General features: G+C 41.3%; 1 protein-coding gene across 2 annotated transcripts in view; it reads left to right on the top strand.

The window, feature by feature from the left end:
* The window catches only part of RNF128 (ring finger protein 128), a 218,685-nt gene that overhangs the window by 187,848 nt on the left and 13,173 nt on the right, over window positions 1-17,664 (top strand). For both annotated transcript variants that reach the window (XM_073599297.1, XM_073599296.1), the window contains exons 3-4: window positions 5,820-5,891; window positions 17,540-17,622. In XM_073599297.1, the coding sequence (XP_073455398.1) occupies window positions 5,820-5,891; window positions 17,540-17,622 (155 nt within the window). The remainder of the gene's footprint in view (window positions 1-5,819; window positions 5,892-17,539; window positions 17,623-17,664) is intronic.

Below are 17,664 nucleotides of genomic sequence, written 5' to 3'. Positions count from 1 at the left end.
GGCATCTCAGAATTATGAGTTTACCCTCACTTTCATTCCCAGAGACATTGGTGATCAGAACAATTAGGCTGGCCATACACAGTTAATATTTCATGTTCAACCCCATGAAGGGTACAGATGGAGGAATCTCCACTGCCGATTATTGTGTTCAGGCGAGTGCGTCTGAAAATCAGTCATTTTCTGCCCAGCTCAGTCGATTTTTTTAGATCAACTTTTGTGGAGCTGGGGGATGTTTACAGGACCACCCATAGTTCAAAGTTTGGCCGATTCAGCAGGAATTTGGGGATTCTATGGGGGAATTATGAGAGGGTGAATCTTTTAACCCCTCCCCACTCTACCAAAATAAAACAAAAACATTTTTGCCTTTTTAGGTGTAATTTAAGTGTATCAGGATGGACAATTGGTCGAATGATCCAACATAGAGCAACTGCAACTTGTTTACTAAACAGGTAAAAAGTTGAAATCAATCATTCAAAACTGGGTAAGAATGGCAATGAGTGCATACAATGCATAGTAATACAAAACAGATTATGAAAGCTGCACAGACATGGACTCTTTCCAGCAACGTCTCTGTGACCTAGTCGGGGTAACACTTGGTTGCACAGCATAGATTTTATCAGACTGAGTCCCAAGCTGAGAATCCATACTTTAGTATAACAGCACAGACCAAACACACCACTTGGGATTGTCCTCATAAACAGCCTAGCTCTCTTTGAAGTCCAGGGTAGCTCTGGTAACCCAGATAAACACAAGTAAGGTCTGAGGGTGACACACCACCCCACTGTAACTGGAGTACTCTGGTGGCAATCAGGGAGGGGCTCTCCATAGTAGATGGTTCTTCTGCAGAAGCTGTGTGGTATTAGACTCCTGTCGGACTAAATGTGTTCATGTCCGTTTTTGACTGTGGAGGGCTTCTTACCTGGCTGCCACTCACTTTCCCAGCTAACTCTGTCCCAGGTGTGGCCTCTTTGAGTTTCTGTGGGAGAGAAGCTGAGGAACTGATCCTTCTGAGTGTGTCCAGGAACCCAGGGAGTTATGGGAAATGGAGTTAAAGAGGGCTGTGCTAGCATCTGAACATGGTGGATTAAATGGGAACTCCACTACATATGTATTAGGGGTTAGGGTTGGGTAAATACCAAATATTGGGCATAAACACTGGCCAGCTACTTTTCACACTGTTGGGAGTCGTGTGTTGAATATTACAAGTGCAAAGCTCCTGGCACCAAAAAAAAAAAAGTATGTTTGTTTTTATTCCTTTGGGAAGTGTGCAAAGTAGTTTATATCCTGAACAATTCCTCGAGAATACAGACTTTTGGAATGCACACTTTTTTGCAAACTTGTCTGTATACAATATTTACCAGCCTGAATAGAGAAAGTAAGGCTGGGTACACACGGGCGCTGTAAGTGCATATACTCTGCTTAAAGGATAAGTTCACCTTTTAACAAAAAAAATTACAAATGCACATATTTTTACAGCTTAAAAATTATGCTTTTTTTAAAATTTTCTACAAGAACCTATACTGCACCTGTGATCAGTGTCTCGGGCTTATGCACTCTCCCTCCAACTTTTTGCCCATGCCTCTTTACAGGTGTTCAAAGCGTGGGGGTGGGGAGAAGGAACTCTGCCTACTGTCACAGGAAAGGGAAGTGAGGGGGATTGCTGAACACGTTACACCCTAAATATGGGTATAACTTGCAACATATTAAAAAAAGGTGAACGTAAACTTTAAGCTGGCACAGAAAGTATGATCTTATTGACCTATTTATTTCGCCAAGCATTTACAAATAAAATACTGATAAGTTGTCAGGTGAACTTAATAGACATTGGAACTTTTTGATTACTGTTGACAATGGCTGTTACACAGTATTTAATGTACAGGCTGGAGACAGCCCTGGATACAATTACTGTTTAAACAATTTTCCTATGAGGAAACCTCAATTTATCTGTCAGGGCTTTGCTCTGAAGCTAGCTGACCGGAATCTTCTTGATTAATACACAATCACCAGTAATTGATTTGTGAAGGGAGAGACTGGCACAGATTGCCTCTAATGTCTTGTGACATTTGTGGAATCCAGTTATGGTGTTCAGATTCATATTTATTGTTAAATCAATTATTACAGATTACGTAGTGAGAACACCGTTCTATGGTGACTGAATTTACTATGTTGTAGGTTATATGTACAGTTAGTCCCCTACATACGAACCTTCAAAGATCCGAACATGCATTTTCATGTCCAATTGTGTGAGTTCACATTTCTGGCATACATTGTTATGCGTGCATTCTCTACAAGTGGTTGTGCTTCTGTGGGCTTTAATGTATACAGTACTGTATTTTTTAATTCAACCTTCTTTTTTTTTTTTCCCCATGTATTTGGGCCGATTTGTGTTGGTTGGGTACCTAGTTTTCCGGTATGTCTGAACTCCCAATTTGTGGTTGATTCCAGTCTCTACAAAGCTTGATTACAATCATAAAATGTTTTATAGTACTCTAAATCAATTTTTTTTTTTTTTTTTTTGTTAACATTTTTGACATATTAACAGAAATGCATGTTCTGTATTGTGATCTACTGTTCTTACCAGTTTATTCTGCTTAAATGAGGTCTCTCATACCGGTATCCTAAATCTTAGAAGTAGTTAGCAGGGATGCTAAATGTTACGCATGATGTGAAAGGAGAATGTGCAGATTTGTTTTCAAAACGCAACCATTTAAAATATGAAATGGATACATGTAAAATTATGAAGGCCCCGCTAAAAACCATTTCAGATAACCATTGCAATTGTGTGCACAACTAAAATGTTTTCCTCTTAACAGCCCTGTAAAAAATTTTCAGCTGCTTGATTCTCCATACATCAGGGATAACAGATTTCCAGATCCACCTTACATCCTGGTACCAAGTATGGGATTCTTTGGATGCCTGTAGTCATTAGTTTTGTTTGTCCAATCTAGCCATTTACAGTTTGATCACAGAATGTTTTATTTGTAGGTGCCAATATTCCCTTATTCAGACTGGTTTACATTTTGAGCTGATCTCTGTTGCTTACCCTGAGATAGACTGGTTCCTGCAGTGATCTTTCATCCATAGACAGAAACCATCAAGTTTCCTAGATGTGAACTTGAAAGTTTGTCATACTCTTATGTTAGAGTGAGACTGAGCTATGGTGGAACTACTTTTCACATTTATGGTACAGTAAGGGAAAAAAAGTATTTGATCCCCTGCTAATTTTGTACGTTTGCCCAATTTTAATGGTAGGTTTATTTTAACTGTGAGGGACAGAATAACAAAAGTTATAAATTGATTTGCATTTTAATGAGTGAAATAAGCATTTGATCTCCTATCAATCGGCAAGATTTCTGGCTCCCAGGTGTCTTCTATACAGGTAATGAGCTGAGATTAGGAGCACACTCTTTAGTGCCGGTTTACACAGGGGCGACTTGTCAGGCGACCTAGCCGCCTGACAAGTCGCCTCCAGTTCTGTACAATGGAACCATTCTAATAGGAGTGACCCAAGTTGCTCCGACTTAGAAAAAGGTTACTGTACTACTTTGGGGGCGACTTGGGGCGACTTGCATAGACTTCTATACAGAAGTCGTTTTGCAAGTCGCCGTGGCAGTCGTGTGCAGGTCGCCTCGGTGAGGTGACCTGCAAGTCGTGCCGCCCCTGTGTGAACCGGGGCTTAAGGAAATGCTCCTAATCTCAGTTTGGTACTTGTATGATTGCTTCTTTGAACAGGTGTCTTTTTAATCAGTCAGATCCCAATCTTTCCACCATGCAAGATCTCCCCTCCTGGAGTTTCAATGATCATGAGAACAGTGAGGAATCAGCCCAGAACTCAAGGCAGCTGGGACCATAGTCGCCAAGAAAAAAATTGGTAACACCCTACGCCATGAAGGACTGAAATCCTGCAGCGCCCGCAAAGGTCCCCCTGCTCAAAGCACATGAACAGACCTGTCTGAAGTTTGCTAATGAACATTTGAATGATTCAGAGGAGAACTGGGTGAAAGTGTGGGTCAAATGAGACCAAAATTGAGCTCTTTGGCATCAACTCAACTCGCCATGTTTGAATGCTTCCTAATAACCCCAAGAACACCATCCCCACCATCAAACATAGAGGTGGAAAAATAATGCTTTGGGGGTGTTTTTCTGCTAAGGGGACAGGACAACTTAACCACATCAAAGGGTCGGTGCACGGGCCATGTACAAATCTTGGGCGAGAACTCCCTTACCTCAGCCAGGGCAATGAAAATGGGTCATGGATGGGTATTCCAGCATGATAATGATCCAACACACACGGCCAAGGAAACTAAGTGGCTCAAGAAGAAGCACATTAAGGTCCTGGAGTGGTCTAGCCAGTCTCCAGACCTTAATCTCATAGAAAACATGTGGAGGGAGCTGAAGGTTCAAGTTGCCAAATGTCAGCCTCAAACCCTTAATGACTTTTAGAGGATCTGCAAAGAGGAGTGGGACAAAATCCCTCCTGAGATGTGTGCAAACCTGGTGGCCAACTACAAGAAACGTCTGACCCCTGGGGTTGCCAATAAGGGTTTTGCCACCAAGTACTAAGTCCTGTTTTGCGAAGAGGTCAAATATTTATTTCACTCATTAAAATGCAAATAAATTTTATAACTTTTTTGTTTTATTATTTAAATGCGTTTTTTCTGGACATTTATTTATTTTTTATTTTTTGTTCTGTCTCTCACTGTTAAAATAAACCTACCATTAAAATTATAGACTGATACATTTTTTTTGTCGGTGGGCAAACTCAGCAGGGGATTAAATACTTTTTTCCCTCTCACTGTATGGGAGAATGTCCATTTAACCTTAACTGCCTATACATTTTACAATGATGCGGGGGGAATCCTATTGTTTTGGGCGGACGTTATTTGACGTCTTACTGAGAAGGTGCCTGGCGTGGGCGCTCTGGGCCATGCTCCGGTGCGATCTGTCACACGCTGCATCCGCCAGACACATCAGATGACCAATCACTATACCGGCCCGCTGCCAGTGTCATGTGATCGCTGTGACCAATCGCAGCAGACCAAGTGATAGTTGTAAGCCTTGAATGGATTTTATTTTATTTTTTTTTACATACGGTCACCAGTCAGTGTCCCTGGTCACCACCACACCAGTTATATGATAACTCTGTACTGCACTGGTGATGGTATGTAAAAGAAATTAAAAAATTTTAAAAAATCCAAAAATTGACAAATTACAACTCTAAAAATGCACCATGCCTCAACTAATTACCTCAGACTGTCTTCTTTCCAAAAAGGGGTCATTTGAGGGTATTTTTACTGTCCTGGCATTTTTGTGCATCACAAAATTAGATTGGCTGTCAGTACATCAGGACTGATCAATTATCCCATAGATTGTGGACTCCATAACCTTCCTACAGACTAAATAATATACACTGATTTGGGTTATTTTTACCAAAGAAATGTGGCAGAATAAAATTTGGCCTAAATTTTATGAAAGATTTTATTTGCAAAATAAAAAAAAAAGCAAAAAACTTGTTTTTTTCAAAAAAAATCCAGTGGGGGTTCAATACCACCAAAAGAAAGCTCTATTTGCGTGAAAAAAATAGCAATTTCATATGGGTAGAGTGTTACATGACTGCACAATTGTTATTCAAAGTGTGACAGCGCTGAAACCTGAAAATCGGCCTGGGCGGGGGGGGGGGGGGGGGGTAAAAGAGCCCGGTATTGAAGTGGTTAAAACGCAGTATTGCCTTTTTTGGGCAGCAATTTTCTTTTGTCTATTTACAATTTTTAGTGTGAAATTTTTAACAATATAATAAATACTCAAATGTTGTGTTGCAGAATCGGCTAAAGGATGAAGCAAAGAAGGCCATTGGTCAGCTTCAGCTCCGCACCATAAAGCAAGGAGATAAGGTAATAACTGACATTTATATTATTATTATTATTATGCTGCAATACGTTACATGTAAGGTCCTGGTCCAGAAAATACTTGGATAATGTAGATCATAATTTATCTTTTGAATTTTATTAGAATCCTTGCATTAGCATATGTATACAGAATGTTCTGTATTGTATAAGATACAACCTAGATGGCCTGTTTTAAAACTGAATTACAGGCACAAAAAAGTTTAATTTAAATATATTTCTCAATAGCCACAAAAGATACAAACAAACACTATGTGCCAAATGCCATTACAAATCCAGATATTACTTTGTAAATGCAGTGGTGACATCACCGTACTGTACATAGTCTGGCAGAGAAACACGTGGAGGGGAGATAAGACCAGTCACCATATACAAAGAGAAAGCAGCAGTGAACAGTCTTTATTACAGTAAGCTTCTGACCACAGGCAGTTTTACACCGGATTACTCCACATATCTGAAAGAAATATTTAAAGGATATTAAGATAAGTAAGAATACATATAGCCATTATTTTTGCAATATACAATATTTGCTAAAAGCAGCAGATATGGCTGTTTTTGTTTGTAAAGAACGTGGTCATGAGTGGCAGAGCTACCAGGGATAGCAAGTGGCCACCCACTAATCCGGTTTCTGAGTGTCAATAACAATCCCAAGTATAATAAAAGGTTCCAGACTGTCACCTGTCAGAGCAATGTGGCTGGGTCTTCATAGCTGTCCTTGCATTGTGTGTTTCGGTTGGTGGAAGGAACACACTACATACACATAGAACTAGTACAAGATTGAAGATTGGAATCTAGCTTTTAAGCAGAATCGTGACTGGTAAGTGTTTTAAAAACTTTTTTGCACTCCCTTAAACTGGACAGTAAATTGCAGTCTTACTTTTTATAGGACCAGGTGTCATATTTTTTCTTTCCACTGGGGGCAGTGGTGTCGCAGTGCGGCAGCGCTTTCTCTGTGGAGGCCCCCCAGCCTGGATAATCTCAGCAGGAGGCGGATGGCTCTTCAGATTTCCCAGCCCTGAAGGCCTAGCTTCTATTCCGGCGCCTTCGTTGGCCCTTTCCTGCCGTTATTTATGTGGCTATAGGGGGCGTGCATGGGAATGACATGACAGGCGTGCACGTAGGAGGGACGCGACAGGTTTGCAGGACGCCACGAGCGTGCACGTGGCAAATGTGTGCGTCAGACAGGTGCAGTAGGGGCAGAAGCGGCCATATTAGGAGCTGTTTCAGACCTAGGCTTCTGTAAGCAGGCTGGAAGGGACACAGAGCGGCGTCAGCTGGGCACGTGAATAACTGTGGGTGGATGGGGCCAGTGCACTGCAGGTCCTGTAAGAGCTGTGTACTGCAAGGACCAAGTGTAGTATTTTGCAATACGGTTGAAGTGCATAAAGTGGGGTTTTTATTACCTCAAGTTTTTGTCTCAGGCATGTCTTCCCCGAAGAGGAGTGGGGGAGGCACAGCAGGAAGGGGTGCGAGTGCACCACCATCGGTATTGGAGGATGCTAGCCTTACATCTTCTGTGTTCAACTCTCCTGAAAGATCTCAGATAAGGGTCAAATTTCATATAAAAATCAGAAAGTCGCGCTAAAAACTGAAGATGACAACAAGAAGTGTCAAAAAAATCTCATACAAATATGAGAGTGAGTGATGGTCATTGAGTGATTTATGTGCTTGTCAATGTAATTAAACACTGTGAAAAATGAAAAATATAATAAATATAAAATAAATCAGAAAATGACAATTAATTGATAGGACACAGATAGTAACTCCTATGTCCAAAAGGAAGAATCGATAATAAGTGACACAATCACTGACAAATAAATATCTCAAGTGACAAAAAAAAGGAGATAATGTGACACATCTATGGAAACTAAACCATAATTAATATACAAAAACAATATAGAGATAAAGAAAAATAAACTCAAAAAAAGTCCATAACTCAAATGAAAAAGTAATAATTAAAGTCCATCCATGCTAGATGACATGCATGAAACCAAGTTTGTCTCCAAGTGCTCTGTGAAAATGGAACATAAACTTGCTGTGATGACAGTAGAGTGCGCAGATAGACCTCCACCTCTTAATAAAAATGCTGCCTCTTACCAGATGGAATTGGTCTCTTACTAACAGGAGACCTCAAGGGCGGATGGCTGCAACCCCAGCCAGGGATCTTTAAACAGGCACTTTAGCGTCCAAATCCAGGGACTCACTCCAACTCACATCAGCATAAATGGAAATATCCCCATGTAAAAAACAAAGTGCTCCACATAGCATAAAATCCAACGTTTTATTGAATATAAAAATAAAGGTTGCACTTACAAAACCATTGTAGTTAAAAAGCGTATATATGAAAGCCGGCCGGCTCCAAGGTAACCCGTGTCTTCCGGGTATGTGAATAGCGGTGTCGTCGGGACGTAGCTCCTCCTCAAATTTCAGCCTTAGCAATCTTTTTGGCCTATTGCTAGTCACTCCTTACTACAAACGTTTTGTACAGGGGATGATTCTTGTGCTTCCTCCGGTCAGGCCGCCTCTGTGCCCTTGGGAATTATATTTCGTCCTGGGGGTTTTACAGAAGCAGCCTTTTAAGCTTATCCGGCAGATTCCGCTGGTCCTTTTGACAAGAATTAGTTTTCTTGGTGACAGTGATGTCAGCCAAGAGGGTGTCGGAGTTGGCAGCTCTGTCCTGTAAAGAACCTTACTTCTTGCACCAGGATAGGGAGGTTTTGCGGCCGCAACCAGAATTTTTTTTTTTGAGTGGTTTGTTTTGGATATTAAAGTGAAATTAAACGGTGCCAGCATTTGCCATATTCTACAGGTACAGGCATCCTCCAGTAATATCTGAGCTCCCCACTGCCTTGTTGTCCCTGCCAGTGCCATGTCCTTCTTCTTTCCTTCTAGGTCTGCCCTGTCTTGCTTCCCCCATTGGTCAGGCACTGATTATGTAACTCCCGCACATGTGTGCTGTAGTTACATTATCTCTGCACCCAACTGTACTGTTCAGTCACTGTGCTGATTTAAAAAATTCTAGCAGTTGAGGGTTTTTTTTTTTTTTGCAGAAGAAAATGAAATGCTCTTCCTACCAAAAGACCCTACCTGCTAGCAGATTTGTTATTGGAGAATCTACTTTTAGCTTTAAAGTCTATGTTTACCTAAAACAAAGGGACATTACTTGCCTGAGATGTGTGCATTGTGCTGCTGTGTCCCCTTTTTGGCCAAAATCTTTTTCCTCCGATTGCCCCCGCCCCTCTTCCGGGGCAGCAGGGGTTATTGGAACTAAGTGGTTGTGGTCGGCACTCTTCAAGCATTCTCAACCATGCCCTACCTTTCAGGCCAGCCGTACGACCGCTTCTATGAATGAAACAGGTCCATGAATGGAGGGGTGGATCTTTCAATCATCCATCCACCCACCCTTCTTTCAAGGATCACAATTGTAGTTCAGCTGCTATGTATGAAGCAGCTGGGTGGAAAGGACAGGCATAGTGCCTATGACAGCCCCTTAGTTCTTTTAAACCCCCCCCCCCCCCCACATGTACTGGAAGCTTGCAGGGGGGAATAGCATTAGAGCAGGAAGAAAGGACAAAGCAGTAAAATGGACACCTTTCACTGAAGGTAAGTGATGTCCCTTGTGCTGTGTGGTTCTTGTGTTTTTTTTGGGCTAAATGTAGGCTTTAAGTGTGTGTATGCTCAATGCAGTAAATTGCACATCAGATCGCAGCCTTAAAAGTGCTATTATTTTTCTACCATTCTTAAGCAATTTGGAATAAAAAACTACCTTCTGACTTTGTGACAATGCAATAACTGGAGAGGTTGTAACCCAAGCATCTACATTCAAATCAGTGGATTAAAGTGATTTTCATCAGTGAAACTGGACAGAGGATATCGCACTAATCTCCGAGCAGTGAAATTGGATAGAGGATATGACTAATCTTACATTATTCACATTATTTAAAACAAGTTCAGCTACAGCCTTACCTAGTTCTAGTATGGTTTACTGCATGTCCTCATGCTTTGGCCAAATAGTAAATTAGAGAAGCGGGGGACATATGATGGTTGATACATTTCCTCATTGTATGCTTCCCTAATCACTGCTGCCTTCTAGTAGAATATACTAATATGACATTTGGCAGCCCCCAAACATATATTCAGGCTATAACGCTTGTTTACTCTAGGGCGGGGGTCAGCAACCAGTAGATTGCGATCTACCAGTTGATCGCGGCCAGGTAGCTGGGAGATCACAGTCTGGGTAAAGTTGGAGCTGTATTAAAGAGCAAGAGCTGCATAAGCCAATGCCTCCTCTGTAGTGCTGGCTCCTGTCCCATGCAGAGTGATACCAACTGCACTCCCTCTTATCCCGGCTAGCGGTCTCCAGAGTGGTGCCAGCAGCAGGAAAGATCTTCTTATGTTAGTATAGGGCTGCTTAGGATGTAGTGCAGTGTATCTGCAGCTTTCCTGCGGGTTTGCTGTGCTTAGCCATAGACTTAATTTGGTTCTAAAGGCATTAACTTTTTTTATATCATTATGCATTAAGATAAAAAAAGCCTGTGTGCTGCAGCCCCTCTCAGCCCCCCTAATAGTTACATGAACTCCATTCTGGTCCAGCGATGTTGCACAAGAGCCTCGGCTGTCTGGGACTCTCCCTCCTGATTGGCTGAGACACAGCTGCTGTCAAAGTTAGTGAGCCAATGAGGGGAGAGAGAGGGTGGGGTCAAGCCACAGCCCTGTGTCTGAATGGAGCTGCTTGCTCTGGGGGCACTCAGCAGGAGGGAGGGGCCAGGAGCGCTGGTGGGGAACCCGAGAAGCAAAGGATCTGGACTGCTTTGTGCAAAAGCATTACACAGGGCAGATAAGTATAACATGTTTATTTTTAAACAAAAAAAAAAATATGACTTTAATATCGCTTTCAAATATATTCTGCAGCTTTGGTGCACTTTCTGAATGCAGAAGTTTTGGAAAGTGCACCACACCTGCAGCATATAATAGAAGTCTATGGCAAAGCGCAGCTAGCCCAGGAAGGCCACAGATGCACTGCACCCGCAGTGCAGGTACATCGCAGCACATCAGTGTGAAAGCAGCCCTATAAGGAGTTCAGAACAGTTACGGTTCATTTACATTTGTAGTTTGGGGGGTGGTATAATCCCATAGTTAAGATGTTTTTACCAGGCCTGCTCCAACTGCACCCCCTTTAACTGCAGTGGCCAGGGATGTACACATGCCGCAGCAAGAGTTATACGCCCTGTCGTGGTTGGTGGGTGTAGCACCTGCCAAGCATGACCCATTCAAATGAATGAGTCCAATCTGCAAATGCCATGCAAGCTTGTGCAGTACAGCAAACAAGGGGTTAAAGCAGGCAGCTTTGTTTTCCCAACACATGCTTTAATCCCTTGGACCTCATAGAAGTATGCAGTTGCTCACTTGAATGGGTCACATTTGGCAGGCGGTAGCACCTACCAAAAGCAACAGGGGGTTTAATTCCTGCTGCGGTATGTGTACTGCCTCATCATCTAAAGGGGTTAGGGATTGGGGGGTAAATCTGCAAATCAATTGCAGGGTTCTAGCAACCCCAAACTTTGTGTGAACAAGCCCTAAGGGTATGTATTAAAATATGGTCAGCACAACTAAACTATGAGTAAATATGGACCTGTGCAATCCTATGCAATCCTGTGCAAAAACATATTAATATATATAAATCTTGTGCAAATATGTGACTGTCTGTGCAAAAAATGAGTATCCTCTGTGCAAATATACAATAATGATAAAGTGCAAAAATAAGCAAATAAAATCAAATATGCGAATATCTGTGCTAAATGAAAGTACTGAAAAACTGTGCTGGTACAGCAGACTGTGCATGAATGGTAAACAGTGAACGCACTGTGTGATAATCACAAATAATCCCAATGGTATCAAAACCAAACTACAATAATATAAATGTGATAATAAAATAGCCCATTGAGTCTATAATTCACCAATAAATAAATATGATAAACGTGTATCAAATGAATTCATCAATAAGAGGTCTTCATGAACACCACTTAATGCTCTCTGGACTCTTACCTCAAACTGGAGTATGTATTGCTTTATCAATCAATGTAGCTGGGGAGTCTGCCTGAATCCAGTCATGATAGATAATGCTTCTCCAGATGCTGTAATCGAAAAGATTGCTTCCAATTTGTCAGCATAGACGTTCTCATGGAAGGGGCATAAAAGGGGATAAAAAAGAATCTCCCATAGTGAAAAAACGTTTATGCGGAATGATTTATTTAAATAGAAATGACCACTCCCGGCCACTCCCTATGCATTACGTCACGGCATGTGACTTCATCAGGGGTGTCGTGACGTAATGCATAGGGAGTAGCTGGACATCGGAAGAGACGGAAGTGACGTAAGAGGCGTCTAAAATTTTTGCACTATGGGAGATTCTTTTCTTTATCCCCTTTTATGCCAGTTCCATGAGAACGTCTATGCTGACAAATTGGAAGTAATCGTTTGGATTACAGCATCTGGAGAAGCCTTATCTATCATTGGACTGGATTCAGGCAGATTCCCCAGCTACATTGATTTATAAAGCGGTACATATTCCAGTTTGAGGTAAGAGTTCAGAGAGCATTAAGTGGTGTTCATGAAGACCTCTTATTGAAGAATTTTTTTGATACACGTTTATCATCTTATTTATTGGTGGATTATAGTCTCAATGGACTATTTTAATATCACATTTATATTATTGGGATTATTTGTGATTATCACACAGTGTGTTCACTGATGTTTACCATTCATGCACAGTCTGCTGTACCAGTACAGTTTTTCAGTACTTTCATTTAGCACGGATATTCGCATATTTGATTTTATTTGCTTATTTTTGCACTTTATCATTATTGTATATTTGCACAGAGGATACTAATTTTTTGCACAGACAGAGTCACATATTTGCACAAGATTTATATATATATTAATATATTTTTGCACAGGATTGCACAGGTCCATATTTACTCATAGTTTAGTTGCGCTGACCACATTTTAATATATACCCATTTTTAGTGCACTGTATACACTTTAGGTCTGGCGGCACTTTCTTATTCATTAGATTAGATTTATTAGATTGGTTAACTTGAGAGCGCGAAGGACTATACCCTATAAAGCCCTAAGGGTGCCGCTGCCGAATGCAATGAAGGGCTCATTCACAAGTGTAGCAGGCACTGCTGCTCCTCTGAAAAGTGATCTGCTTGTGTTTGACAAGTGATGAGGAGATATGTTGCCTCCTCACCACCTGATTTAAACCCATGATTGCCATGCAAAGCATGCGATTGTGACACAATAGTACGGCAATTGGAGGTTTAAATCGGGTGTGAGGAGGCGACACTGTGCCCGGTGATCTTTGACTTCTCCCATGATGATCAGGAAGATCTCCATCTCTTGAAGGTTGCCAACCCCTGCTCTAGGGGATGTATTTTTCAAAGTGATGAGTGATCCCACAAAAGTCACTTCTCTCTCTAGTTGTCCCTTCTTTTTTGCTGATTTCATCAAATTATTACTTGCTATTATACCCCCTTATACTAAAGAAGCAATATATCCTGAATAAACAGGGTGGGGTGGGGAGAGCACCTAAATATAGTTTAGTTCTGCTTTAAGAAAAATACATCTGAGCACCACAAACTAAAAACAGTTTCGTTCATTTTTAATATTCAAAGCAATCTCTCCCATCCATCCATGTCTCGGTGTTGTTTTCTTGAGAAATCACTTGAAAAACATCCCCTAGCATTTCTAGCTGTGACAAACCTGAGTAAGGACCGATGATTCATGTAAAATTTACTTCCTGGAATCCCACTGTCCACAAGTAAATATATTATACCTTTCTATCTATTTACTAAGGCTAACGGCATAAGTATTTAAAATAGGTAATGTTAATTGAGGGTTTAGTTTCGCTGTAAACTGACCAGAGTTCAGCTGTAATCGCTATAAATCGCACAGTTACTTATCCTATATGGCCCTAAACATATTCCATAATTTTAGCTATAGAAGTATCCATTCCAAAAGCTTTAAATTTATTATATAGTTCCAATGCAAAAAAGTGAAAAGCAGAAAAATGAAATCTTTTTAGTTCGCTAAGGCAGTGTTTCTCAACTCCAGTCCTCAAGGCGCACCAACAGGTCATGTTTTCAGGATTTCCCTCAGATGAAACGGCTGTGGTAATAACTAAGGCAGTGAAACTGATCAAATCACCTGTGCAAAATAGTGGTAATACAGAAAACATGACCTGTTGGTGCGCCTTGAGGACTGGAGTTGAGAAACACTGCGCTAAGGTAATAAAACTATACTGGTAGATGCAAAGTACAAATATGTTTTTGTAACTTGTCCCCTCTGTCACAGCATTAGTTATGTCTATTGCACAACGCATGATAATGTTGTCTAAAAATGTTATGTACTTTTTTTGACACAAGCGAAAACAAATGCATAAAACACCCGCAAACGTTTGCCTACAATATAAAATGGGTATTAAAAATAAGTTTGCAAAAAATTCACAAAAACATCATTTGCTTAGGAAAACTGTATACAGTGAGACCACGTTGCCAAACATACCAAAAAAAAAAAGATTTTGGGTCAATGTACAGTTTAGGTTTGCAGAGCCAGCGCAATGACGTTCCCTTGACCCACTGCTGCTGCATACAGCCTCATAAGAGGTGGTTGTACACAATTGTGTGCTGAGGGCTGTGTAAAGTGTCTGCATGTGCACCGATGTATGCAGGGCAGCCATCAGAAATTTTGCGGTCCCTTACACAGCTTTAGGCCTGGGCCCCTCCACCGGGCCTGACCATCAACATTCCCCCAGGGCCCACCCACTGGCCGTCCCACAGAATCTGCCCACTGGCCAGTGGTGTACACACGTTTTAGTCACAGCAGGAATTATACACCCTGTCACTCTTCCATGTGTTCATTCTTGTTACCTGCCCCCCCCCCCCCCCCCTTTCTTGGTTAATGTATCCATCCATAAAATGTACACACATACCTCAGTGTGGCTCTAGCACTGCAATCTCCCTCCTCCCCCTATCTGTGTGCATAAGAATATCGGAGCCAACTCTGAGGGGGGGGGAATTATTTTCTGTGAGCCATGCAGGCTGTCAGCAGGGAGAGATGATTGTGTCGGCTACCAGCCTACCATAGATGGGCAATCACCGTGTGTGGGACCCCAAGCACCTCGCGGGGAGGTGTCCCGGCTGCCCACGCTAGCAAGCCCCTGGCAGGCAGGTGCAAGAGCTCAGTGCTGGAACTTGTTCTGCCACTGGAGGTTTTACCACTGATTAGCCGGGATATGACCTTACAGCCCTGGTCATGGCCCGGACCCCCTAAATCTGTATGGGCTGCCCCCCCTCCCCACGCCAGCCCTGGACGTGTGATCCACTCGCAGATATAGTGTGCATTCGGCATATATGTCAGTGTCCATGCGGGTGCATTATGCAATCCTCACTGCACGACCACATACAACCTTCTGTTCTAATGCATCTCAATGGGCAGTTGTATGTGAAGGCAGCAAGCATATCCCTCTATAGTGTGTACTTGTCACAATTAAGAGCACAAAGTGTCATTTCTGTCTGTTCCTCTGCTATCAGCATGAATCACTTCTGACAAGTTTTCCTGACGAGAAAAATGGTGACGGGGAGGGATCTCCAGCTGATTGACAGCCTCGGCTCTGTTCCTATAAGCTGTGAAAGGTGGGGGGTGTCCCCTTCCCTTCCCTCCCCTCCCCTCCAATCAGCTCTCAGACCTCAAATTGCTGAATTCTGCAGAGTATAGTTTCAGCCCCCTTTTTTATGAACTCTCAGACAAGCTTTAAAAGTTCAGCACTTTGAATGGATGTAGAGAAGAGAAGACAGCTTATGTAGGAGGATTTGTTTTAGCTCTGTGTATCACTCGAGGCCAGTCACTTCACTGGGTATATATGTAAAGGTTTACAATCACTTTAATGCAAACTTGCAAGAGGTTTTTTTTGTTAAAATAAGTGTACATTATATATTGGTGGTACAATAATTCATACAGCACCTTCTTATTGTCACAAAAGTAAAAGTCCCCAGAGGATGAGAATAAAGTGGTGGAAGATTTGATTTTTTTTTTTTTTTTTTAATGACCCTGAAGTTCATAAATCTACATTGTAAACAACAGGTCCTTTTCTAGAGGGAGCAGACCTGTGAGTCACAGCAGGAAAAGTGCCTCTCCGCTTGTCAGCTTTCCTCCTGCATGACCTCAGCAATAGATCCCTGGAGCGATTTCCATCTCTTCAATTCACATAGGGCCACTTGTTGTTCAAGACTTGCAGAACTGTTCACATGCTGCATGAAAAACTTTGCCCATAGAGATAATGCTGTTTCATCAGATTATTGATAAAGCCTTCATTTTTATTTGTTATTGTTTGGTAATATCTCACTGCTGTTCCGTGAACCGTAATCACTGAAGACCTGATCACCTGAAAAACGAAATAATCAGCAGCTCTTTTTTTATGTTAAAGGAAGTACTCTGAGTCCAGTAAGAGCCTATTTTTCAAGTTCCTGCAGTGTCATTTTATACTATATTATTACTATTAAAGCCTAACTATAGCTCTAAATGTATTTTAGTTTTGTATAATGTGAAAAAGTGTAACTTTTTTTTTTTTTTTTTTTTTTTTTTTTTGAGACTCCATTGATATTATTTTAAGTTACTTCAATCTTTGTGACACCTGTACAACAAACAGGGGTTAGTTGTCCCCAGAAATGCAAAACAGTAAAATAAGGGATTAGTAAAAGATCTACCCTAAGGGATTATTAGATCACACTCTCTTAAACCTTTCTGAATTCTCTGTGCTGTACTTTTTTTATTTTTTCCCACTGCACTGTACTTCAATAATGTGAACTATGCCCCTATGATAACCTGTCTATGCAGTTGGAGTGTAGTTAAAAATGCATCCCTTTGCATCTGGTGGGAATGGGGTCCTAACTGTAACGCAGTTGGCTGCAGCTGGGTGCATTTTTGAACTGCACTCCAACTGCCTAGACAGCCCAAAATCAAAGTAATCCTATGGGCATAGTTCACATCATTGCAGTTTTTAACACAGTAGGGTAGAGCATGCTGCATTTTTCCACGCTCCAAATGCACCGCACCTGCACCTTTTAAGCCAAGCCCAAAAATGTATAGAAAAATGCACTGCAACTGCATGAAAATGCATTTAAGAGTGCATCAAATGCATGTAAGCATGCAGTCAAACTGGCAGTTATGTGCACTTTCTGGTGTGAATAGGCCCCAATTAGTGAAGTCTAGTATCCTGTTCACAGGAGCTTACAACTTTAGCGTTTTGAAGCAATTATAAACTATCAATAAATTTATACTGTATTTTTGGAAAAATTTTAACAGTCCATAATTTTGTTTTATGTATCATTCCTTTCACCCTATTTATTATTCTGAACTTCTTCCATATCCTGTTTTAATAAGCTCTCAGGAATTTGGCACTGGCAGTTGTGTCTACACAAGTATTTGCAAAGATAATTCTTAGGGAGAACTTGTTGAACAGGCTATAATCCATTACATTTTTCTTTATACAATTAAACCTATTATAACCATTTGGCAATACCGTGTGTGTATGTTTTTCTTTTTCAGTGTCTGACTCCGTTTTAACTGTTCCCTAGGTACTTGGACCGGATGGTGATAGCTGTGCTGTGTGTATCGAAACATACAAAGCAAATGATGTTGTGCGTGTTTTAACATGCAAGTAAGTGTTTTGTACAAACAATCATAACCTATATTACTGAAT

This window comes from Aquarana catesbeiana, linkage group LG09 (genome assembly GCF_042186555.1).
Source record: "Aquarana catesbeiana isolate 2022-GZ linkage group LG09, ASM4218655v1, whole genome shotgun sequence".
Taxonomy (NCBI): Eukaryota; Metazoa; Chordata; class Amphibia; order Anura; family Ranidae; genus Aquarana; species Aquarana catesbeiana.
This window is presented reverse-complemented; position numbering and strand designations above follow the sequence as displayed.